Consider the following 27,014-nt stretch of genomic DNA (forward strand, 5'->3'; position numbering starts at 1 on the left):
TTGGAAGAAGGTGGAACACTATCCAAATTTAAGACCAGTGGAAGCGGCTAAGATTTCAAGCACAAAAAGAAAGAAGGTGCCAAAAAAAACTGGAGGGGGGGGGCACCTCCAGTGTCGCCAGGTCCTATCACACTAGCAGTAAGGGACATGTGTCCCCAGGACTTCTTACAGCTCAGAAAACCATTTGACGATGACGTATTTCAACAATGCAGACAACGCAGACAACGACGATGCCATGACTGTGCTGGAATTTCTCTCACGAGGAGCAGCGGTCACATGTTATGAGCATGAAGATAACAAGACAGTGATTATATGCTTAATCTTCTCCTTTGAAGTGAAATTGTATTCTTCAAGTATCTTTCAAGCTAAACTTGCTATGAAATGCTGAAAATAAGTAATTCACCATAGAGTATAATATGAAACCAGTAGCTTAACCAAGCTCACAACCTACCTGGTTATGAATTCTATAATTATGAATCATATGTAATCCATATTTATCTGCAGCACATGTACAAACGCATGCATACACACATGCACCATTCGCATCGTAACCATCAGGGTATTATGCAGCCTAAACTTGCATGAAGAGAACATGGTCGGGAGGGGCAGCTGTGGAGAGCTGCTGGGGCATTGGGCTTGTTTGGTTTATATCAACACAATTCCACTATGTTTTGCTGTACAATCATTTCTTCTTCTTTTTTTCACTTTAATTGTTATCAACTGACAAATGAGATGCTTACATTATCAAGTTTTAATGTCCACTTTTGTGAAAAAAAAGGAGGAGTATACAGGCAGAGCACATTTGTGCAGTTACCTTTATTACGTATATCAGCTTGTTACTTTGTACCAGTCTATTATATTGCATATGTATCATTTGACTTATACTGAATGATGACCACTAGGGTAAAAAAAGTGGGTGAAAAACCTGACCCACAGTTATGAGTACTGATGCAGGAAGATCTGGACATAACTGTTTTACTATGTATACCTCCTTGGGATCATACTTACAAGTTTCATAGAACTTTATGTCTCTATAAAAACTTCTCATGATCCCTCCACAAATCATTTGTCCTGTTATCAATTTCTTTTTTTTCTTTTTTCTTTTTTTTGCATTTCAATTTGTGTTTGTTGATCCACCTTCCTGGCACATATGCATGTATCATATATTGTTCTTTATACTCTGTATTTCCAATTGATGAAATATGTTCAGTTATATCACATTTTCATGAATCCTATGTATTTTTTAATGATTATTTGGAAATAAATTGAATTGTCATCACATGGGTATGTTTACTTTCTGTAATTATTACTTTATCCCATACAGGAGCCAGAGAACTAGTGGACTGGAGCACCCCTTCCCCTCAACACACATTTGGCTGGGGGTGGGGGGGGGGGGGGTGGGGAAGAAGAAGCAAAAACATACAAAAGGGGGAGGGGGTGAAGCATTGATTGCCCTATATCTCAACTCGTGATCACTGATTATCTTAATCATATCACTAGGTCCTGTTTTATGAAGAGTTAAAATTGATTATAAAGTTGATTTCAACTGTATGTCTATGGCAGCCTGTGTGGTAAGGAAATTTAAAATCGATTTTATCTTTTGATAAAACGGGGCCCTGTACTATTATTTTGAATTTTTGAAACAAAAGAATAGTGGATACTAAAGTCTAGAAAATGGGATGAATCCTGATGATCAGGTGGAGAGAGAAGGCAAGTGTCAAGTATGGAGTCACATTTGCATGACTGAAAATTAAAATCTATTCAACTAATTTTAAGTTTACTTATTTTTTAGGGTGGTTTTCTACAAAATTTGATTTCAATTAAGCTTTAGAGAACCAGTATCTTAGCATCTCTTTACCTTTTTTTTTTTATTTCAGTCATTTGTGTCTGGTAATGGTAATAACTGGTCAAAATTATAAATGTCTAGTTAATAACAACTGTTATATTGATACATCATAGCTTGCCCTTGGCAGGCACTTATAAAAACCTTTCAGTACCAGCACCACAAAATGCCATTGACATTGTACATGAATAAGTTGCCAACGGTTACAACAGAACTTAAACTGAATGCTATGCACAAGGTAAAAAATCAGACTGGCCTTTGGCAACTAGTGCCGAGAAGTTTGCATGGAAACACACACAAATATATCACCTCTAGTTCCATTCACCCGACGAGCAGTTGCAGCAAACAAATACAACAGGCATCTCAGAATGTTTGTAATTGTTCAAGTCCATGTTTGACATTAAACTCTGAGAGACCATGGGTCTATTTGTACCAGAAAGTATAGGATTTATTTGGAAACTTTCAAAAAAAAAAAAAGTTGTAGCAGTAATGTTACAGGAAAGATAATCTGTTGTGACTTCCAAGATTGCCTTGTCGACAATGATGGCCTCTAAATGGTGATACTTGTATGTGACTATGACAGGCACTTGATCAAAAAGGGAAAGCAATAAACTTCCCTCCTGAAAGGAGAACACAGTGTATCTCATTCTGTGTTTATGTGTATGTTTGAATATATACATAAGTATTATAATTTTCAATATTTATGTCTATTGAACCCCATGGAATAACAAAATCATTCTAATAATGATTCTAAAATGGGCAACCCATCCATTTTGTAATCTTTGATAATTTCTGTTTTTTATGGGGGGGGGGGGGAGGGGTGGTTAAAGTGTAATGGAAAATAATCAAACAATAAACTTAGATTACAAATTAAAAATATGTGGCCAATGCAGGACAAAGCTTTCAACAGAACAAGGCTTTCAGCAGACATCATATCAATTTCATTGTTAATGTGATAATGTGCATTCCACTCAGTCATTTCTTCAAGATGAATTAACATCCGATATTTTATGATCTTAATACTACTATCATACAGAATCAGATGGTCAAACAGGAAAGTGTATAAAGGTTAGGAATCAGCACTGCAGTCTTACTCTTCCATCCAAAAGGTTTGCTTTCCACCTAGCCTTACCTCTGCAAATTTGCACTCGGGATCTCATGGGGGTCTCAAAGGTTGGCCACATAAAGACATACAGCAGCCCTGGGATCAATGTAATTTATACTAATGTAGTTAATATTATTGATGTAGTTTATATTATTGATTTAGTTCTCTACTGCAGTGATATTCTTCTTCTAAAGTGTTTTGGTATTCACGTTCAACACCAGCAGAACTAAAAATGTTGTGACTCTACCATGCCAATCATGGATACCTGCCTTTGCAATTGGGGGTAAAATCAGAATGCAAAGCATCCACAGAACATCTCCAGGAGGTTTTGGGAAGGTAGACATGAAAATATCAGGAAGGCATAAAAACTTTGCAGCTCTCCTGCTACTGGCACAGATGTAGAATGATGATGATGCATCTACGAGTCAAGAGCAAAGAAGGTCGATGCCCCTCAATACACACTTCCTGGAGTCACTTCCAGAAAGGCCTCTGACCTGCAGAGCAGAGAGCTTGCTTGAAAGCCCATAACCGCGAAGTTGTCCGTGTCGATCAAAATCTCTCCAATCAGTCCGAGTCCGACGAAAACCCGCTGTTCTCCTCATCTGACTTCTGGTCGTTGTCGTCGTCGAGGTCACTTTCGTCGCTACAGTCATCCTTGTCCCAGTCCTTCATCTTGGCGCCAAGCATGAAGTCATCTCGAAGGACTCCCCACGATGGATGTTCCTTTGTTGCAGGCTTCTGAGCATAATGCAAAAAAAAAAGACATAGATCATACCGTCAAGAACATGTTAATATAAAAACTTGTATCTCAGCTTTGTTTTGTGCCTTCTATCACTTGCTTGAGATTAAGCAAGATAGAGCAATTGGGTCATTTCTAGGAAATATATGCTTGACTTGAATACCAGTACTACATAAGAGGGCAAGACTTCCTTTGCATGTATGTCCCCTGCATTAAATACCCCAAAATAGCCAAATATGTGCACATGTGTGCATGCGCAAGTTAACAAGGGTAAGGTAGAGTGGTAAAGCAAAATTATGGGGGGGGGGGGGGGGAGGCGAGGGAATGAAAGGAAGTCTTCCCACTGTCACTTCTTCCACGAGGCAGCCAACTACAACAAGATATTTGTAGGAAGGCATATGCTTAATATCATCTAGCTATAAGGAAAAACAGACTTTCTTGCAATAAATCCTAACAAATTAATGCTTGTTTGTAATGCCACCCTCTGATCAGCATTTAGAGCAACATGCTCTTCTTCAACTAACACCCTCTGTTCATTCAAGCATCTGATTCATTTACAGAGATGACACCTTGTGAACAACAATGCAGTATTCTGATGGTTGGAAAGGCATGTTTTGGTGCAAAAAAGGTATTTTTACCTATTTTTGCGACAGACATGTATAGTAATTCAATTTTTTGGGAAAACTGTATTATCCAAGAAATCTGCAGTATTTTTGGGCCAAAAACAGCACAAAATACTGAAAAAAGTGAAAATCCTGCACCAAGGTTCAACCTCACATGCCAAAATTTGACTGCACGCAAAAGCATAGATTTCTACACGTAGGAAGGGATTATAGTCCAATTATCGGCAGCTTACTTTGACAGTTGGCATCTTTGCACTTACACAAAAAAGTAAGCACAACAAACCTGTGATGATGAGCTTAGTCCTGCCCTGCTCTTTGGGTTGGAGTCCGTCTTTGATGGAGCTGGTGTTCCCCTCAGCATGTCCAAGAAATCTCCCTTGGTGAGAGAGGCCTCAACTTTGGCCCGTTTTCTCTGGGACCCGCCGACCTCTTTCAATTTCTCCTCCCTCGTCTTCTGCTGCTTTTTCACAGCGTTGAATAACTGCACCACACCTCTAGTGAGTGGAGACCAAAAGCACTTGAAGTAATAGACTTGTGTCTGTGATGTCTTCAAATTCTATGCAAGCTTTGTTCACACAGCTTACCAGAGGCTTGCTCTACAATAACAGGTGCACATTGTATGCTCAGTGAATTTCTGCTAGAGAACTCAATAAACCATTTCTTTAATGTATTGAAATTCATTCATGCCTGTTTGTTTTCCTACACCCCAATAACAAACAATTTCATTAACCTATTCCCTCCAATTAAGTTTCTTGGGCAGGAACTTAACAGGCTCGGTGATATGGTGCAATTAACTTGCCAAAAGCTTTTGACCTCGCTGCCTAATTTGCATAAAGTTAACAACACGTTTATGCAAAACCGCTGAGGAAGTGTTGCAGGACAATCGCAATAATTTGCCTTAGAAGCCATCAAATGATAAAATCTATACAGCAAATTGCAGGAGAAACTATTCTCTAACTCGCAATGCTAGTTATTTTGGGTTTTATCAAGGATAAACCTGTGAAAATAACATTGAAACTTAGCTTCCAAAAAAGAAAATTGGGTCTCTAAAAATGAGTTATTTTCTCACATTTTTGTTTATTGTCCAAAAATGAAACTTCGGTATTTGACTTGTGGTAGTATGTCCATACTGCGATCCAAATATCTTTTTTTGTAATATTTGTCGCAAGGTTATGTCTGAAAAAAAAAATTGAGATCACTGTCATTTGTGACCCATGTAAAATCCATAGTGTAAGCGTTATGCAGTCCGATATATCGGTTTTCATGCTGCATGAAACAGTTGAAGCACATTGCAAGGTTTATCTCTCAGCCACTCAACACTCTGTGGACCAAAGCTGAACCCTGTCGCCGTGCATTTGACAAAACAATGAGATACATTTCATACAGTTTTTGTAGCCATTAAATGAAAATGCCTCCATCATCCATTTGTGCCTTTACATTCTATTTGATGTGCAGTTCACTCTGTCAAGAGGAAGGGAATTCATTTGGATTAGATCAAAAGAAAGATAAGGAAACCACTGATGTCAATAGGAGGTATCTGCATATCTCATAGGCCAATCGCTTTGAAGGCACCACACTCCCATCTTACCAAGCACACTGCTCATAAATTTGTGTAGGGAGCTCACAACAACATGTGATCTACGTGACAATTTCTATTTAAAAATGTGTGCAAATCTACATTGAGCATGTGTGGTAAGATGGCGATGCGGTAACTTCACTTACTTGTACCGCAAAAATGGGCTGATGAGATATCCAGTATATTACTGTATACGCCATATATTTCGCAAGTCTAAATTTTCGCGAATCTGGAATTCCTGACGATTTCGCGAGTGGTTAAATTTGCGATTGTGGAGTCCCGTACTGAACGGAGAAATGCACATGCATATGTCACATCCACATCGGGATCAGAGTCAATATTTTCATGTGTCTTTAATTTCGCTAACAGCACCCGACTTGCAAAATTTGTGAATATAAAAACCTTACGAAATATTCGACGTATACGGTATCTCCTTCGTATATGGGGGAGGGGGGGGGGGGGGGGACTCACTTTGTTGCGATTCTTTGAAGAGCCCTCTCTCTCTCCCTGTCCGTCACTTTGGGTATTGCCCTTGCCATGTTTTCCCACTTCTTCTTGCTTTGTTTCTGTAAGGAGAAATGAAACAAGCACATTATTCAAATGACACAACAAATTGCATTAAAAAAACAAACACCAAAACAAACATGGAATCTTAAAACAGGCACGAACAACATGGCCATTGCTTGCAACAAATTCGACATTACTCTCAGAGTCTTGTGTGATAACATGCCATCTACAGATATGATATTGCAATAGATATTAATATTTACTACTACTGCCATATAAAGATAAGTAGGCCTAGAGTACACAAGGGTTGCCAATTTCTGCAGATTGTAAACTACACTGGTCTAGAATTTAAAAAAAAAAAAAATAGGCAAAAATCATTCTGGTTGAAATTAGAAAAATTGCACACATCAAACATGCTTTAATATTCAAATCCACATATCTTAAGTTTACCTCTTTTAATCTCTCCATGAATTCTTTATGCTCCTGTTCTTTGGCTTTGGCATAGTCTTTGGACTTGGCGAGCACAGCTGAGCTTCCCTCTGGTGCTTCTTTCCGCAGAATACTGGCCATGGCATCAGCCCATCCTCCTCCTCCTCCTGGCATAACTTCTGATTCATCTTCATCCTCTCCATCTGACATTTCGTCTTCTCCATCACTCCCCCTCATCCGTTTAGCTTGTGTCTTGCTTTTTGGTGGAACTTGAAGAGATGGTTTCTTTGCAGGCTCATCTTCTGAAGGGAAAAGGAGAATAGATTCAGTTTAATTTGTCAACTAATTGTTGATGTTCATATGCTTTCAAAATACAAAACAAATACACATTTACACAAATACACATTTACAAATACACATTTACACATTTAAAAAACAAATACACATTTGGACTGAGTGATTGCAACAATATTACAACACAGCAGTTTGAGGAAAAGTTTTGTGGAAAAGTTTGAGGAAAATCAGACAATCTATTCATTGATTTAGAATTATGAATTGTTATAAATTTTGGTGCCACCACCACTTGATGAGACGACCACAATTACAATATTTTGTGACATCGTATGGAAACCAACATACAATGATGTAAAGAAAATATAAGGAGAATACAGTACAGCAAAACCTCATTCTTTATGAAAAGTACACATTCCCTTAACTTGTTACTAACATATGTTAGGGTAAATCATTCCCCTTGCTTTACGAGGTACAGAGTACAATGTACATGAAGTGGTCTTCTATTCCCATTATCAGTAGGGGGCACAGGTCCGAGAATGAAGATCGTCTCTGTTTATGATGATCCTCTTTGTACAAGAGGATCTTCCCATTAAATGAGGGCGTCGCAAGCTGCCACCTTCTTGGCGAGTGGCATCACGATAAATGAAGAATGTCCCCAAAAGTATGGATGCAAAGGTGAGACAGTCAGTTGTTTCAGGCTTTGATCCTTGTAAATGAGGACAATGTGCAATAAACAGAGATTATCGCTAGTTATGTTATTGTCCGTAAATACTGGGATGTGCATGTTTTACTGTAGATCAACTCTGGTCATTTTCTTCATTTCTAGGGAACATCTCTGTATTCGAGTACACCACAATCAATCGTTTTCTGTGTACCCATCCATGTGTACCTTTTGTTGTAAGTTGAAGCTATTCAGAAGGGTACATGGACATGTACTGCTACTGCACAGCAGTACATGTCCGTGTGCGTAACTCTCGCGTTTCTAGAGGCAATATGGGTCAAATTTGGTGAACAAAATACTCTTCTACACAAATATGAGTATGGTGATGTAAAATTTCAAGTTTATTTCACATCTTAAAAAAAAAAATACAACAAATCACATACAATATTTCATGTTAAAACCATAACCAAAATACAATTGGAGATATTACACACAATAGATGGAAATGTATTATTGCAATGTTTGTACTTTAAATGCTAGGATAATATGGATATTACAGGATACAAATTGTAAAGGATTCTTACAAGTGAAGGGTAGATCTGCAAGTGAAGGGCAGATGTGTTCCATATAAGCACTCAATCTAAAGTACATATACACATTCTTATCTCAAGTAGATAACCATAGTGAAGTGGTCAGTGTCAGGCATGTCAAGACCGTAAATCATTTACTACAATATTAGTTCTTAACCTGTTGAGGATGAGTCCCAAGCATACTCGGGCAAGTATCTAAGGAGAAATGTATGTTGTAGCAAAATCAGCCCATCCTCCAAAGGCTAAGTGAACTAATGTCCTGTATGACACATTTACAGCATTTTCAATTCTATGTCACTGATGAAACTTGCATACATGCAATGTGTATGTACTACGCATGTAAGATTTTGTATGTAAGTGTAGCAGAGGTGGTGGTGTCTTAGTAATGTACTAGTGTTCTGTGAGTGTTTGAACATTATTGACAATATCATTGTTGGTCAGAATAACAGTAGGCCTACAATTTACAATTTAAGTGAACGTTCAAGGTTGTTTTCCATTCAACATGAATACAACAAACAATTCATGCAGTAAAAACAACTAAAATGGGGATAAAAGTATTACAATTGTGAGACCCACAAGAGTACAGAAAACAGGCTCCCCTTATTTTCAATAGTCACACAGTCATATAGTCCCTCTACAAGCTTTCAATCCATCCTCCCTATACAAGAGTGGTTTCAGCCAGAGCTGCAGAGAGTTTGGGGAACCACTGACCACATGAGGCATCACATTCTACTATGATGCTTCACACTCCAACAACTGTTCTCCTTCTCTCTTCATGGTTTCAGCTCAGAGTATGAGTGTGATCACAACCATCCCTCTCCCTGGGACTGGGCCTTACAAATTGGTAACCACGAAGGGATCAGTGTGTTCATGCTGACTAACTTCAATCCAAATGGGCAACAACAGCCGGTCCAGTGATACGCATCCTACACTGATGGGCAGATGTTGATGGGCACATTCAGGTAGGTGGTAGATAATTGGTTGGTAGGTCCTGAGGGTAAGGGTTGTGGGCAGAATCAGGTTTGGGGCAAGCGAGGGGGATTCTCTGACCCAAGGGAGTATGGGAACCACAGAGCCACCAATACGAAACGACTTACGCCGTGGCCGAACAACTGCTGGAGAGCTACCAAGAGGCTATCGACCTCCTAAATGATGCCAGCCCTGATGCACTGCTCATGGTGTGTCAACACCATAAGTTCGCGGGTTACGACGACATCACAGGACAGAAGGAGAGCAAGATGGGGCTCCTCCAAAAAATACAAAGGTTTCTGAACAGTGAGGATGTAGAAAAAGAGGACATCAGGAGGAACATATCTACATAGACATCGCAAGTCTCTTGAAGAGCCAGGACAAGGAACGGGATGAGTCGGAAAGAGAACCTGAAACAAAACCAAATGCATCCTCCATCAGCCCCCCGAAGCCAGATACAATAGTTCAATTTGTCCATGTCACCAAATGTGACTTTAAGATATCAGGCCAGATTGGCGAAACTGGACAGAATGACCGACTCTCCCTGTCTAGCTTGATCCACCAAATAGAGAGCGGAGTAAAAAAAGGGACATGCAGATGAGGACATCAGGATCAGCCCTACAGAGTTACCTGGAAGGATTCTCTGACCTCACCCTCCCGGGTGCTGAGACAGATGCTCAGGGCTCATTTCCAAGAAAAGGGAGCAACCGAACTCTACCATCAGTCATCTGCACTCACGCAGGAGTATAAAGAGTCGGCGCAATTTTTCCTTGTCCGCGCCCTTGACCTACATCAAACGGTAATTTTCGCAAGCAAAGAGGTGGGGATCGGGGCTAAAATATGACCAGTCCCTGATTCAAAGCATGTTCCTTCACGCTGTACTCACAGGACTGCGAAGCCAAGCAGAGAGGAACAAGGTCCACCCTCTCCTGACTGACAACCAAGGAACAGAAGATGAGGAACTCTGAGAAACTGAATGAAACTGCCGGACGGGAGACAGAACGACAGCAAAATTTGGGTACGCTCTCCCGTAAGGCAGCCATTCAAAGTATAAATGAAGAGGCACCTAATGAGACTCAGCTAGCCACCGTAAAATCCAAACCATGGGAGGGCACACTTATGTCAGAAATAGCAGAGTTGAGGGCAGGAATGGCAGATGTTGCTCTTATTAAGCAGCAGCTATCTGATATAAAGGACACCATCAGGAATGACCAGACACACGCAGTGACAGCCGACCAACAGGAGGAATACAAAGTGCTTGCAGGAACTGCAAGCACAACAATACAAGGGATAGCTGTGCTTGCAGGAACTGCAAGCACAACAATACCAGGGATAGCTGTGACCACTGTTTCAAATGTGGCTCAGCAGAACATTTTGCTTGGGGATGCCGGAATCGGTACAGCCAAAACCAGGCGGGAAATGGAGAGAGATTGCTGCTAAGGGACAAGCAGAAACCCACCACCACAGGTACTGAAGTCCAACCTTCAATCCATTTCTCCCACTCAGCAAGCATGCATCACATGTCTCGTTGGGAAGAAATGCATCGTGAACTGCATAATTGGTGGAGTTAGGACTAAAGCTCTGTGGGACACTGGTGCTCAAGTCTCCCTGGTTCCAAGAAGCTGGAAGTCAGCCCATCTACCAAGTATGCAGCGCAGGCCCCTAAGCAAACTGTAAGGATCTGATGACCTCACTCTCTCTGCAGCAAATGGATCCAAGATCCCCTCCGATGGCTGGTGTGAACTTCCAACTTACCACTGACCCCCAAAACAAAATCCCTGTACCAGTGCTTGTCACTGATGCCATCCATGAAATACCCATCACTGGATACAATGCAATAGAACAATGAACAACTAGTCCATGCCGACACTGACCACTGTGATCCTACTCATCTTGTGAGGGCAGCCTTCCCAGATCTGAGGAAAGAGGAAGCTTGTACACTAACCAACATTATCCATGGGGAGTATCCTTCAGAGCTCGGACGTGTCTCTGTTGAGAGGAGGAATCATATCATCCCCAAGCAGAGCGTGTGTCCATACCATGCATGGTATCAACCCTCATCGATGACCAAACCACTGCACTGTGTAAACCCCTTGACCAGCAACACCTCCCTGATGGACTAGTAATGGAATCGGCTCTAGTGTCAGCAAGACGACAAAGAGGACAGCCTCGCAAGGGTTGTGGAACATCTTTATCACCTGAAAACATGCACACTTTGCTTCCATTGTCCCTAAGAGAGAACATACTACTGTATTCGTACACAAGCAGCACACAGTGGATGTTGCATTCACCATTTGGAAGAAAGCCATTCTATCAGTTCTTACTGCAGAAGTTCTAGGCCAAGGAAAAAAAAAGAAATAGTGCCATATCCTGTTTGACACTGGAGCTCAGATTATGCTCGTTAGTCTCACTGATGATATGCAGTTGAAAGGGAAGGACATACAATGTATCTATTTCCATTACCAAGCTGGGTGGAGAAGAGGAAGTCTTCAAGATGAAAATGTACAAAGTGCCTATCAAAGCTGTCCGAAAAGGAACTCCAGTCCATTAAGGTCTGCTGCTGGGTTGCTGTGCATTAACGACAATATTTCTGAGATGCAGTTGGATACATCACCTTGGATTCAAAGAAGAACTCAACAGAAATAGTGGGGCTGTTGACATTCTGATTGGAATAGACTATTCAAAGCTTCATTGAGGTGAAATGAGAGAGAACAACAATTACACAGAACGTCATACTCCTCTAGGATGGATTGTCGCCGCAGAACTTGATGCACACGACAAAGGTAATGCATGTGCAGATTGCCCACCAAATTGATTTCTGGAGCACAGAGTCTATGGGAGTCAGAAGTGCAGAGTGCCAGTGCAGAATCATGCTGCATGCACATTATATAGATGATGATTGGCGGAGGAGGGAACATACTGAATGTTCCACCCGAAGGGTTTGAAATGCTATTGAGGGAGGTTATACATGTGTACGTCCAGAGATGAAGTCTAGGGACTTATAGCCTCCCGACATAGCATTTCAAACCCTGAGGGTGAAATGTTTGGTACATGTTCCCGACAACAAAAGTCATCATCTGTTATATTAAATGGGTTAGTCAAATACGTCAATGTCAACCACCAAAGATCATCAAAGAGATTCAGTGTACGATCTTTGCAACCACGGCCACCAGCGCAGCATCATAGCATGCAGCACAACGCACTCGATCGCTCGCTCGCGCAGAGCCAAATTCACACAGTGACTGAAAAATTTCTGCGGTCCAGGCATGCCTGCAAATCTATCATGAATTGCAGAGGAAAAGTCATGGTGGACATGGCTTTGGCCAGAACCAGAAAATCAAGGTGAGCTGAAAATATGAGTAGAAATTTAGTGAGGAAGGTCTGACAGTTAACCCTAAATCATAGAGTTAGACTTGACATGTTAAGGTCAATCTAATATTAGGTCTACTATAATCTACCGTAGATCTGGACATAGTCTCTGAGAAAGTCCAACTTGTAACTAGGATCTACTAACGTTAACCTAGCATTTTACTTTCTGAGACTAAGTCCAGATCTACAGTAGATTGAACTTAATGACCAGAAATGTTACTAGCAGCCATTTAAATAAGTTTACAATCAACATTTTTTAAACTTTGTAAAACTTGTATTAGATCTAGATCTAGACCCTAGTGTTAGACAACAAAATAATGTTGTTGTTGATGATGATGATTGATGATGAGTACAATTTGATGATAGTAACAGTTAGACCCACATCTGAGTAGTGTTAACTCTGACTAGTGTTATAACAGAATAGAATTTAGAGTCTACAGAATTTAGAGTCTACAGAATTTAGAGTTTAACAGAATTTAGAGTCTACCCCAGGCCAAGGTCTAGATCTAGATAGGCCTAGAATCTAGATTTAGATCTAGACTATATTTACCAAAATTTAGACCCCTCCATATCTATCTAAACTTATAAGAATCATTTTTTTTTATACTTAATTACCGTTCAACAGTTGAAAAGGTTAGAGCAACGTCGAACTGGCGCTGCTCAGTGGCTGCCGGGCCCACGATCAATTGGGCAAAAAGAATTTCCATTCTTGGACAATAAAATTTGGAGTTTATATCCAAAACAATTATTATTATTATTATTATTATTATTATTATCATCTAAGTTTCCTGGTTGTGAAATAATGATACAATAACAAGTGGCCATGCCCACATTGCCGCCGACAGTGTTCACGCAAACATCGAACAAGTTCTAAGAAAAGTTGGAAACATCTTCGACTGCACTGAATTGATTTCCTCTATAAGGGAGTCTAGGAAAGGACTGGAAGTGCTGTCATTGAAGGAAGATGATTTCTTCCCCTGGGTCAGTGGTAAGAAGTATTTTCGAGTCACTCCAGTCCTCGTAACAGATGCAGCAATAGTGGCGTTTGAACGTGGGTCAAGGCAGATGAAGTTTCGCACACGTTTCAACGAGATGGAGCACAGGGAAGTGGAATTCTTGAGACCCAAATATGAGTTAGAAGTTCCAGCTCCAAGGGGAAAAGCTCGAGGAATCGCACTGTCCAAGGAAGCAAAAATACTCCAGAAACTAATGCCAAAAATGCCAGAGTCACGCAGAAAATTCTGGAAAGATCTACCAGAGTCTGCTAATGATAGAGACTTGTGCACATTTGCTGAATAGAATATCACCCAAACAAAAGAATTCCCCCCCCCCCCAAGAAAAAGAAAAGAAGAGAAAGAAAATAATATTTTGGCCAAGTACAGATTAGACCAATGGGCAATTAAACCAAACTTATAAATATAGACTAAATAGGTTTAGCCGATGTGGTATTAGACAATCAGAGAATTAGACCAACTGCTAGTAGACCAAGTGGAAAGAGACACTAGTAACTGGATATTAGACCAAGTGATTATGGACTGAGTCAGGGATAGACCAAATGGTAATTAGACGAAGTGTCAACTATACAAAAAGTAGACAAACTGATGATTGGACAAACTGGTTTAGACGAAATGGCCATTAGATGAAATGGGGGAAAAAAACTTATTAGACGAAGTGGCAATTAGCCCATTTGGTCACCAGACGAATTGGCAATTAGACCAAGTGGGTATTAGGCCAAGTATAATTTAGACCAAATGGCAATCAAACCAAACTGATATGTGTAGTTATAGACCAAATAAGTTTAGCCGATGTATTAGACAATCAGAGAATAGACCAACTGCTAGTAGACCAAGTGGATATACATATATATATTGAAACTTTTTAGCCCCACATACTGGTAGCTAAATTTGAATCAATATGGACAACAAATAATATACAGTACCGGTACATGAAAAAGATCCAAACACTTGTTTGCATAAGCTATTTCCTCTTGCGTGAATTTCATGCAAGGAAAAGACCATAATTACATGAAAGAAACGCAACTAAATGTTAGAGAAAGTGCGCAGTTAACAGACAAACATTTGTGACAAGACCCCAGCTGGACTAGGAAAGTGTGACAGTAATCTTTCTTCTGTAAATTGCCTTAGAATTGAGTCTACCTAACTGTCTCTACTTAGAGTTGATATTTTATCAACTGTAAAGTTATCATGGATTTGGAGCGGTTGAGAAAACTTATAATTGATTTGGGAGGAAGTTGGAATTGATTTCAACTCTGGGTGTCTTGATAAAACGGATTTAGAAGTTAATCATAGATTAAGTGGACTTAGAGTTAATATGAGAGGTTAATCATAGATTATCTTGACTTACCGTTAAATTCATCTTTTGATAAAACGAGGGCCCAGGTGTGGTATGAGATGCATTCTTATTTGATCATGAATAATGACACATTACATACATGCAATGTATGATCATATGAGAAATGTAACGAGACTATAAAAAAGATACTCAACTGAAAGCATTACACACATTTTAGCCTCACATACTGGCAGCTAAATTTGAATCAACATGGACAACTAATAATATACAGTACCGGTACATGAAAAAGATCCAAACACCTGAATAAAAAAGAAATAAAAAAAGTGGAAAAATGAGCAACCAGCTCTGAGCCGATAGTAACGAAGCTGCTGGTCTCAGATGCAGACGTCAATTTTCAGGTGGACATAGGGACACCTGGGTCCACCCAAAAAATGAAAACACTGGAGATTCATCATGACAACAGACTACCAGGGAGCAGTATCCAAGTCAAAACAGAAAGCCTCCAGACTATTACAGTGCACTCCCGTTATAACGAAATGCTCGGGACCGGCAGTTTTCTTTCGTTATAACAAAATTTTGTTATAACCGAACAAATACAATGTATAATGAAAACAAGGAAACCACGTATATATATCATATTCTGTTTGCTGAATACTCATCATACACTGGAAAGCTATGTGAAATGTGATGGGATAACTGTATTATAATAATAAACGCAAGTTCCCCTCAGAAACTGTGCGTGACACAAGGAGCGAACACACAGTGGTGAGATGCGTTCACCCATGCAGAGACGCTATATATGCTTGATCCGCTACTTATTTTCGAAAGCAATTCGCATTTTGTTGTAATGGAGCACATTTCTTTTGTTTTTCTATATATGTGGCGCTCGGAAAAGACCTCGTTGTAACGGAAATTTCGCTACAACCGTGTTCGTTATAAGCAAATTTTGTACCATAGACTTAAATAGTGATAATTTTGGGACCAGAAGATTTACTTCGTTTTAACGAAATTTCGTTATAAACGTGTTCGTTGTAACGGGAGTGCACTGTATGCATTTACATAAATCCCACCAATTGGTACAACAACAACACACACAAAAGCAAAATATCGAAATACATTCATCTGAATATAGTGAATAAAGGAATGATAATTGGATGTTTTGGACTGGTAAAATAGTTCAGTTTTACTCATCATTTAGTGAATTATTATAATGATGGACTTATTCATTTTTGGACACTAACAGAATTATGGGGGGAGAGATGTGATGTACTCAGTACTCACAACACAAACTCTGTAAATTGCGCCAGCGCATTGTGATATTATACGAGCTTGACAAAACCAAAGTGACTGTGTGAACATCTGCTCTTTCCGCTCTCCAATAGTTCTTGTATTTCTTGTATTTTTGGCGATATAGTCGAAGTTAATACAAATCATATGGCTTGATTGTTTAAAATCATGACTAAGAGCAGTTACTGTACTTCACAGGTTGAATGTGTTAACAAGCTCCACAACTGACATTCATGGAAATATGACATGGCAGTAAAGTAGTCAGTACGTGTACATATATATCCTGCATGATACAAGGTTGCTATCGCAGTACAAACTTTGTGGCATTAGCAGCCTTTTTCATTTCAACTTACAGCTCAAAAGTGTGAAAATTTTTATGGTTCAATACACCGTGATCATTTGTAAATTTGACGACACTACGAAGGTTTGGTAATATAGATATACAATGCATGTAAAGTACTGGTTGACACTGCTATAACTGCTCAACATCGATATCTTCCATGAATGTCAAAAAATATAAAGGAGACCTCCAGATAATTTTCACACATTTACATTTGAATAACTATAAATTGGTAATACAGGGTTAAGGGTTTCAGAATCTATATTGACTGGGATGAGGAATAAGGGTGTTTTCAAAATATATAACAAATCACAATGAACAAGGGTGATGACATGGCAGCTCCATCATAATGCATGATTGGGGGCTCAAGGAAACAGAACTAAAGAAGAAGGCATGCATAGATACTACTCAGGTGAACTACCGGTAGTTAAGCATGTGGTATTGTAACAAAATTACATTGCTACATTTCTGAAATATGTGAGCCCCCTATATCATCATTCTTGATCGGTGTTATTTGTTTGGGGTTTTTCACAGTATTGGTTTCTCTGCTCAAGGACCAGAATGAATTCAAAAATCTTTACATGGAGCTGTCAATTCAGGTACTACATGATGTGAAATTATGAAAACTGTCTGGACTTCCCCTTTAAATAGGCCATGTCACAATTCATCTCAAGAATACAAAAAGAAGAAATACACTTACCTAGCACATTACAAATTAAATTGTTTTGGCAAGTTTACACAAAATGCTTTGATTTTTAATACCATGGCAAAAGAACCTGCAAGACATAGTGAAGAGATGTGCCTCTATAGATAATCAGGCTAGAAAGACAAAAACAAAACAAAACAAAACAGAATGAAAACAGAGCTCTACGGAAAACGTAAGGATTTACTTGTGTTCAGAGCTCTTAAATGGTATCTTTCTTGCATTCTGTTTTGGTCCAAGTTTTATGCTCAGGCAACATGCATAAGCCCAGTAGCTGCAGGCTGGAATGTCACACCCTAGCCACGAGGCCTACTTTCCTTTCTTTTCCTTCAGATTCTTGTCCTTCTTACTCTTGTAGACCATTTTACACGCACGACACTTATTCCGAGCAGGCCTCTCCTTTGCCTTTTTGCTCTTCGCTCTTTTCTTTTTCGCTGGCAGCTCCTGCGCGTCAGGTGATCTCGCTGTACCATACGGAGTAGGAGATGGGCCGGCCTTGCCGCCTGGCAGAAGTCTACTACTTTTGGTTGGCGTGTGATGCGCTGGCCGTTGTGACACTTTTGATGGCAGCTGGGAGGTTCCTACCTGAAATTTAACGCTTCTCTTCATCACTGGGTGGGAATGATATGTGTATACTCTCCCAGTCTCCGCCTTCAACTCCAGCGTTACTGTTGCTCCACACATGATGTGTATTTCTTTGGCCTGTGCAAGTACCAATTTCAGAAAATGCAAACAAAGAGAATAGTGAAAAAAACAACTAAAATTCAATTTCTCTTGTGTTATATTTATCAACTTAGCAAGGAAACTTAACATGTATATCGAACTTGTGAACAAGCCTCCAGTAAATAACCAGAACACCAAAAAGCTGGGAGAAATACATCATAAGATAGTATACAAATATACCAGGCCTGAGAGGCTCTGGTTGAAACTATGCGCATGAGGTGACTTCAGTAGCACTATTTTCTGAGGGGCGCAGCCCCGAAGAAAATAGTGCTACTGAAGTCACCGAAGGCACATAGTTTCAACCGGTGCCTCGAAAAATTGACCTGGTATATTTGTTTTATATCCCTCCCAACGAATATAAGAGTATTCGACTGCTGGTATTCTGTAATTTACCTCTTTTTTAAAGGGCATCTTGCTTTACTTTTCAAGAAGATTGACTAGTCATTCACGCTCGGGAAAGCAGCTCAGCAGGAGGGCAGCGCGTACGCGTGATACTATGAAGAGACAACTGCGCGCTCAGCCGCTGAAGTGTACTCGGTGCATTGCTGTACAACGTACTGGTAAACATGCGCAAACTGCAAAGTCACTACGCGCTTCATACATGCAATACGCCTATCCGATCTGTCAACAAGTACGTTCGGTTGCCAGTGCGGTGATGTGCGTGCTCGAGCTGATCAACGATGTGACTGTGAGCTGCAGTTGATTGTGTTTTCTGTCGTCTTTCTATCTAGGTGTCTGTACATGAATATGGACTATCATTTCCTGTTAAAATGCAAGTATACATTGTAAATTTGGGTAGCATTCAGTAACAGCGTATGAGGTTAGATTAGGCACTGGAAAAATTCTAGCAATTAAAGCATCGAGTGCCACTGTAAATTCGTGTGATTCGTACGGTGTTCTAACGTAAACAGTGAACAAGTTAGACTCTAACTAACTCGTTAGACACTCGAAAAAATAATTATTAGGAATGAGATTACGGGAAATAGGGCCTACTGTTAGACAGGTAGAACTAACGTTAGGCTTAACTGGCGGTAACGTTAAAGCAGGCCTACTATCTACTGCAGTTTCGTTTGGCAACATCTTTCGGGTGGGTCGCTCGAGTTAGTGAACTGCGAGACCAACTTTCAAACGGCGAAGCATGAACTCCCCAAAGGCCTACAGTACGTCGAAGAACCCTAGCTTGCTTATTGTTGTCTAATTATAGATCTACGATATCGCCTACTCTGTTGTAACGTAATACAATTTTTTTCTTTTTAGGTAGAATGAGGGCTTTATAAGAGTCTCTGTAACGTAACCCGTGTCGCATTGAGTGTATGCGTGCCTTGTGGTTCTCGCGAAGTGCAGTGATCTAAGGCGCCGCGATACCCATTCATTTGTACATGAAATCTCTCGCGAAGCAAAGGTGCTGCGATACCCATTCATTTACACGTGAAATATTTCGCGTCGCGACGCGAAGCAAAAAAGGCGCGAAAATCACAAGCGTGGTATAGTTTTTACCATTTTCCCTAGGGAGAATAGTCATACGCGTATTTGTATGGTAGAATTACGTTTTGTTGTTTACAGTGCTCTCGACCAATCAGAGGACGAGAAGCAATTTGTGAGGGATATAATACAATCTGGACTCAAGGCGGAGCACACTGAATTTTACTACCAAGTGTTGGAAGAGCAACGTGCAGTAATTGATGGAGTGGATGAAGATATTCAGGAGAATGTTGACAGTGTCAGAGATGACTGAAAATACAAACATACACAGGGATGATACTGAGGTGTGTTGAAAAAATCGAAAATAAAATATTTTTGGTGATTTTGATACATGGAAAAAGCAAAATGTGTATAGACTTGAGAAAAAAAAATCTGAAATTAGATTTAAATCTACAGAATATCATGCCTGCATACAATACAAATGTGTTTTAAGGATGTTTAGCAGGTTGAACTCTTCCTATTCAATAATTCATTTATGTGTTTGGGCATAACATGGACCATGCATACTTGATTAATGCATGTTAATTTAGAGTTAATCTACGCATAGCATGTGTACATGCGATATGACTGTTATGCATACCTTCTCCAACAGAGTTTTTTTTCTGGCGCAAAATCTTTTTCGTCGAGTTGCTGGGTCCTTGATATATCCCAGTGGTCGAACTTGTACTCCTGTAAACACAAAAACACAAATTAATGCTGATAGTGCTTTCAAGTTATATCAACCAACCAATGGCTACTTGTATTCCTGCCTAGGCGCATCTACTTTAAGGAAATACCATGATCTCAACATATATCTACGAATATCTGCCATACAGTGCACTCCTGTTATAACAAACATAGTTAAATCAAAATTCTGGTTATAACAAAATTCTGGTTATAACAAAATTCCGGTTACAACGAAGTAAAAATACAGGCTGCAGCATTATCCACTCTATGTATTTCTATTGTTTAGTTGTTGTGTTATAACGAAATTTCAACAAAATGAAAGAAAACAGCCAGTCCCAAGGACTTCGTTTAAATGGGAGTCTACTGAATTGATATTTCCTGGCTTTTCAGTTCTACAGGGTTGATTACAAAGGACATCAGCATATTCCTTAATTCTTTTTTTTCTCTCAAGCAAAATGAATCTCAGGCACAATGTTATCATACGTGTACCTTCTAGCTCATCCACATCAATTTCTGGAATTTCAGTTGTGTTCTCCAGTCCTGCAAGAATATACAATAAATCAAAGAGAAGAATAGAAATAATATTAATGATCTACTAACTCAAAAGTGTTGAGTGTAGTGACAGAATTGATACATGTATAAGCAATATGATAGGAGCATAGCTTCTATTAAAATTTAATAAGCTGTTCGTCATTCAACTTTATTTTATGATAATGACATAATAATGATGGAAATACTGATAATAACAACAATATATGTGACTTATAAGGCGCCAATTCCATCTAATAAATAAATGCTCAAGGCACAACTACTTTTACCCCTAGCCTAAAACATACCTGGTGCTCTTTATGGGCATATATATCCATTTTGTGGCATTTTTATTTACAGATCATTTGACGTACAATTACATGTTTGACATAATTTAGCTACAGCCATTTCCGAGTAACATTTCTTGCTGAAGTATTAGTTCTAGTTTTGCCTATGCAACAAGCAGAAGTATCATTGAACCTTAATCAAGATTCAGAGAAGAGTGTACTGCAGCGCTATCATTTATCCTATATATCATACATGTAGAATCTTACCTTGCTCAACTTCTATTATGCTGTTGAGATCTGTGTAATAAGACAAGAACAAAAAATACAAATATTTTAAAAACCAATAAGAAATGTTTCAGCTTCATGGAAAGAAATATACAAATATGCACTGTATCAACACAAAATCAGAATGGGAGCTATTCATTTCAATGTGCATGTAATGTTTCTCACCAGGTTCACTTGGTCCTTCATTGTTCAGCTCTTGATTTTCATCCACCAGTTCTTTGAGGTCCATGAAATAAAAAAAGAAAGATATAGTTTGTAACTAGATTCAAACAGAACTGAAATGTGGTATACATTACACTTTTAACAAATAATCTGCTCCTGATGCAATACCGGTAGTCTGAAAACTAAATATTCACAGATCAATAAAGCATGTATCCTTTAACACTAGACTACTCAGGCCGGGCTTTTTTGGCTATGCTAAAACCGGAGGGGGCGGATTCCGCCCTCCCCGAGATCTCGGCCATCAGAGGTGCAATCGTGATGAAATTTGGCATGCGTGACACCCACGTCATAATTTACAAGATTGTGCCATAATATTTCTTGAAACAATCAATTTTCAATCTTCATTAATTAATTATGCAAATTAAGCACAAGATCATATTTTAGCCTAATTACAAGCATTGAGAGCCTACCTTTTGGTCTGTAAATCTGTTTTGGCATATTCAACAATTGTACATCACAAAAACTTCCAATAGTCATTTCAATTCTTATGTATTTTATTGTTTTCAGAATTTCTTATGTATTTCTTTGTTTTACAACTTTTGTTTTTTCTTTTTTGTTGGAAATTGTAACTGACCACTTTTCTACCATAATTAGCATAAAATTAATTAATGAAAGTGATCAATTGTAAAAATAATCAGGTTTTTATGACTTACATGACAGAGCACTGTTTTCCATAGGAAATGTACACCAAATCACAAATTGTGCCCATTTTGGGGCGACATGCCGTTACAAAAATGAGCGTGGCTTTGTTAAAACATGCGCAGACGTTGCAAATTTGGTCTCAAAAGTTGTGCGAGACTTGAACAAAGAATGTCAAGAAGCCTCGCGACGAGGTCTTCTCGCGTTACTGAATTATAGTGCGAAAGATCGAGGGGGGTGGATTCTGCCCCCCCGCCCCTTAAGGGTTAACATCAATCATGCAGAGAAACTTTGGAACTATTCTTACCATACTGGCCTCTCCCCTCACTTGAGTCCACAATGACGAGCTCTGGAGTTGACAGCGGACCGAAAGGTGAGAGCTCCAGGTCACCTTAAACAACATAAAATACCAGTATATTGATTACCGGTATATAGATACAATGATTCATGGAAAAAAAAAATAGTCATAGATCTGGATAATAATGATGGTTTGCTCATTGGAGAACCAGACTCTCAGCTGAAGGGACTCCAACAGATACAAAATTCAGCCGCAAGGCTTGTAACACGCAAAAGGAAATTTTATCATACGACTCCCATCCTTTGTAGTCTTCATTGGTTGCCGATAAGAGCCCGTATCAGGTTTCAGATTTTGTGAACTCATCAAGCCATATCATCCTGATCGTAATCTGCGCTCAAAATAAAGAAATCTCCTCTCTGAAATATGTGTCAAATCAAAGACATTTGGTGATAGGGCTTTTGGAAAAATGGTACCATCACTATGAAATAATCTCCCTCTCAGTATTAGATGCATTAAGGATTTTGATAAATTCAACCTGTGTTAAAAAACTCATCTCTTTGATAATTGTTAAATACATGTGAATAGAGAAATATTTGAAAGATTTTGTTTCCATTTGTACACATATTGAGACTATCTTAGGGTATTATACATTCTAAGAACCGACTATTATTATCATTATTAACACAGTTTGGTTAAACTCTCAGCACTGCATTCTCTATGACTGTCACTTTTACAATTATTGCTTATGATATATTACATATAGTATTTTATTCAATCATATTTAGTATTTTTGCTTGCTACCAATGCTAGACCCATATATCAAGTTATATAAATTTAGATCACTGGGCATTAGATTTAATCAATACCACTCCAGTATATTTGATTAAATGTTTTCTATTTGTTTTTAATTTCATTCAACTGTTCAAATACAAGCACTTGCTGTTTGTTTTGTTTGGGATTATTTAAATGCACATGTGCCTGCATTTACTATGCATAATCTAGCGTAGGCAGCTGCCATACCACATAATACGTCCATGCATCATTGAGCAATCTGTACATGTGTACATGACAGAATCGCTTAGTTTACCCACATACAAGAAATACACACAGACACAGGGAAACTGATAAGAAATGTATGTAATTCAGACATGAAAAATTGAGCAAAGAAAATGAGTTTCCATCCGGATTCGAACCTGAGACCTCCAGACTGCAAGCCCAGTGCTCCACCAACTGAGCTACAAGAAAGCACCAGTACAATGTTTATCCAAGAAACCCTTGATTCTTGATGCTTGTGTGGTCGAAAGGCAGTGAAGAAGTGTACTACCGTACCAGGGCTTTCTAAAGCTCAGTCAGTAGAGCATTGGGCTAGCAATTTGGAGGTCTCAGGTTCAAATCCCGATAGAATCCCAGTTTCTTTGCTCAATTTTTTTACTTATGAATCACATAATAAAAGGTACATAGTCGCCAAAAGAGTCAATTGGAAGTAAAAAAATATGTGGTAATCACAATATTCACAAATCTTATCAGGAAATATCCGTCAGAAATAATCATACCGTTCAAATTTGCTACAATGCCACTGAAAACTGCATTGGCAAGTTCCTCTGTCTGCTCCGAGTCCATGATGTGTGTATTGCTATTGGCAGCACAGTGACTTTCACATTACGCGCGATAAATCCTCTGGAAGACGGACAACTCACAGAAGTAGATGGTGAACAAGGGGCATTTTTTGAACGAAGATCTGTTTCACATGAAGATCGGTACATAATCGTAAAGCCACGGAACGTCTAAGAAAAAAATAAAACATCTGCTAAAATGGAGAGGATCCTCACATCTTTTAGGATGTGATTTGTCCACATTTTCGAGGATATCTTCGCTTAATATGCGGACAATCCTTGTTCTCGGACCAGTGCCCCTAGCCCTACTGTTGAATACTCTTGAGTCGAGTATTCAAATTGGTCATATGTATTCAACATTACCCCTGGGCCCCACCCCTGGCATGGGCTGTGGAGTGTGGTAAACTAGGCACCCTACATGAAAATATTCTGTTAGGAACAGCCAACAATGTTCTTCCCCAATTTTAATTCGCAATTTAAAACTCGGATTCTACTTGAACTAACTAGCTAGACTTATGTTCTACTACTCAAAGTGCTCCACACAGTCCATAACAATTAATATACAATTTTAATTCAATTTCACAATTGCTGACTGGTGCAGTGGTGATTGGATAAGCCCTGGGTGACTACATGTACGTGTTGGGCGTTGCTGGTGCACTGAGTAATTAATTGGCCACCCCATTGCATATTCTGTAAATTAGACCTCTGCATTTAATTACCAGGGCCTGCAATAACTCTAGAATTCTATTCACATTTAGAACCTAGGGCTCGAGAATTAGAACGGTGAAATTTAGCCTGCCCGACCAGATGCAGTGCACATCAACAGCTGTGATATCTACTTATCTAGATTCTGGCCTAGTTACATTCTAGTACTCCAGAGTGACAACACACTTTCATTGCCCCCCCCCCCCCCCCAAAAAAAAAAAAAAAACAACAACAACAACAAAAAAACAACAACAACAACAACCAACACACACACACACACACACAAATACACAAAAACAAAATTAAAGAGAAAAGACTGGTATCACACCTTCGTAGGTTTAAGGTTATACTCATAGTGGCAGTCTTATAGAGGAGACTGCACTGGAGTTTGTAATGTTAAGCGTGTTTTGAGCCGCTGCAATATTCAATAATTAAGTTGATATAGAGTCTAGACTATAATGAGAACGACTCGCGTAACAATAATTCATAAAGACAAGTGAATAAGGCAGTAAACTTATTCTGATTACCATATTCTGCCAATTCTGCACCCATAAAACTTACCGGTTACCATACTGGTTATTCCCCCTACTTATTTTAACACTTTCACTCTACATGATATGATAGGTTTAACAATTTTAAGTACCGTAATTAGGCCCCGACCCCTAACGTTACCTCTTGTCGATTCGTCCTCCTCACAGCCACTCTCTACGTCTCCGTCATCACTGCCCGAGTCATCATGGTCATACGATATCTTCACGACGGCTTCTCTCCTTTGCTTTGGCTTGACCAGAGACATTTTACAAGGGTGTCTTTGTGTTACTGAGATGTTTCAACGCAACACTTCTTGCAATTTCGCGACGAATCGAATCCAGGCCTAATACTACAGTACAAACCAATTAATGAGCTTAGCTGTTCAGTGTTCAGGTAGCTGTGTGCGATGCGATATCAGGCGCCGTCCATAACTGAACAGGCAGTAGGTACTGGTGATGGTTTGTGAGTGCACGTAACACGTGTGCGATGTGGAGGAGGGCCGTGTGCCTACGACTAGTAAACTGTGATTGTGAGACGTACATGTAAAAAGATGACACACGTGTGCGACGGCTCGCTGAAGATAGGAGTGAAGTAAACAACACGAATATTGTACGGTGGCTTCAAAACAATAATGTGCTGCTAACTACTACTACTACTACTACTACTACTATACTGCTGCTGCTAACGTCTACTACGACTACTACTACTATACTGCTGCTGCTAACGTCTACTACTAATAATAATATAAGCTACTACTACTACTACTTCTATTACTACTACCAGGGACGGATCCAGGGAGGGCCGCAACCGGCGCACCCCCCCTTTATTTTTTGTTGAAACAAAAGAAAGAAAAAGAAAAAAATGGGGGGAGGGGTGCGTGCGCTTTAATTTTGTAAACGCGCCCCCTCTTTACGGAATTCCTGGATCCGCCCCTGAGTCTATTACTACTGCTGCCGCTGCTGCTACTACTACTACTACTTCTTATTATTATTCTTCTTCTAATTCTTCTTCTTCTTTCTTCTTCTTCTTTTCCTTATCTTCTTCTTCTTCTTTTTCCTTCAAACTTCTTCCTCTTTCAGCTTCTTCTTCTCTAGCAACATCATTCTTCCAGCTCCTCCTCCTCCTCCTCCTCCTTCTTCTTCTTCTTCTTCTTCTTCTTCTTCCACATGTCGACAGAGATGATGCAAATGACATTAAATCACCAGTTATGTTCAGTTCCAGTCCCTGCCTGCTATCTTATCTTTCCTAGTTTCTGGTTTCTTCACACTTAAAATTGTGGGCTGGTAACTCATACACTTCCATTTTGTTCATTTTGTTGACATTATATACATAGAATTGTATAATTTCAGCGGGTTTTCATCAGCTACGGAAAAAAAAGGCTTCTTTCAGCTGAACTTTCTGGTTCTGCTTCCTGGTTTCTTCAGCTGACAAGCAAAAGAAGAAAAAAAGTAAGGCCTTAACCGCGCTTCATCGGCCGGCAAACGTCGAAAGCTTAAGGAAAACCAGTCCAAATATAAGTTAATCGGATAAAAACGAGTAAAATCTTACGAGTTCCATGGTAAAAATTCGACGGAAATCGGATAAAAATAAGGAAGTTATGACATTTTGAAGTTTTGCTAATTTCTACAAACAGTTCTTGTACAGTGGATATGAATATGCAAATGAGTGCGCTATACATGTCATAACC

The 27,014-nt window shown here is 39.4% G+C and overlaps 1 protein-coding gene across 1 annotated transcript; it reads right to left on the bottom strand.

Annotated features, from left to right (window-relative positions):
* Positions 1 to 3,401: 3,401 nt before the first annotated feature.
* Positions 3,402 to 25,706, bottom strand: LOC139728982 (RRP15-like protein). The gene is made up of 5 exons (XM_071639908.1): positions 25,469 to 25,706; positions 6,844 to 7,124; positions 6,358 to 6,452; positions 4,594 to 4,804; positions 3,402 to 3,686 (listed from the first exon to the last, which is right to left on the bottom strand). Exons 1-5 carry the CDS (start codon positions 25,590 to 25,592, stop codon positions 3,513 to 3,515), a joined length of 885 nt encoding a protein of 294 aa, XP_071496009.1. The 5' UTR covers positions 25,593 to 25,706; the 3' UTR covers positions 3,402 to 3,512.
* Between the last annotated feature and the right edge of the window lie 1,308 nt (positions 25,707 to 27,014).

Source organism: Diadema antillarum, unplaced genomic scaffold (assembly GCF_040938485.1).
Source record: "Diadema antillarum isolate AM-2024a unplaced genomic scaffold, OU_Dant_1.0 seq00000209_RagTag, whole genome shotgun sequence".
NCBI classification, from domain to species: domain Eukaryota; kingdom Metazoa; phylum Echinodermata; class Echinoidea; order Diadematoida; family Diadematidae; genus Diadema; species Diadema antillarum.

What these genes read in the sequence shown, in the direction of transcription:
- LOC139728982 (XM_071639908.1), bottom strand. Translation starts at nt 25,592, where the DNA reads ATGTCTCTGGTCAAGCCAAAGCAAAGGAGAGAAGCCGTCGTGAAGATA. An exon ending in GGAGGACGAATCGACAAGAG is followed by an intron (nt 7,125 to 25,468) that starts GTAACGTTAGGG and finishes TTTTCCCTTCAG; the next exon opens with AAGATGAGCCTGCAAAGAAA. An exon ending in GACTAAGCTCATCATCACAG is followed by an intron (nt 3,687 to 4,593) that starts GTTTGTTGTGCT and finishes CATTATGCTCAG; the next exon opens with AAGCCTGCAACAAAGGAACA.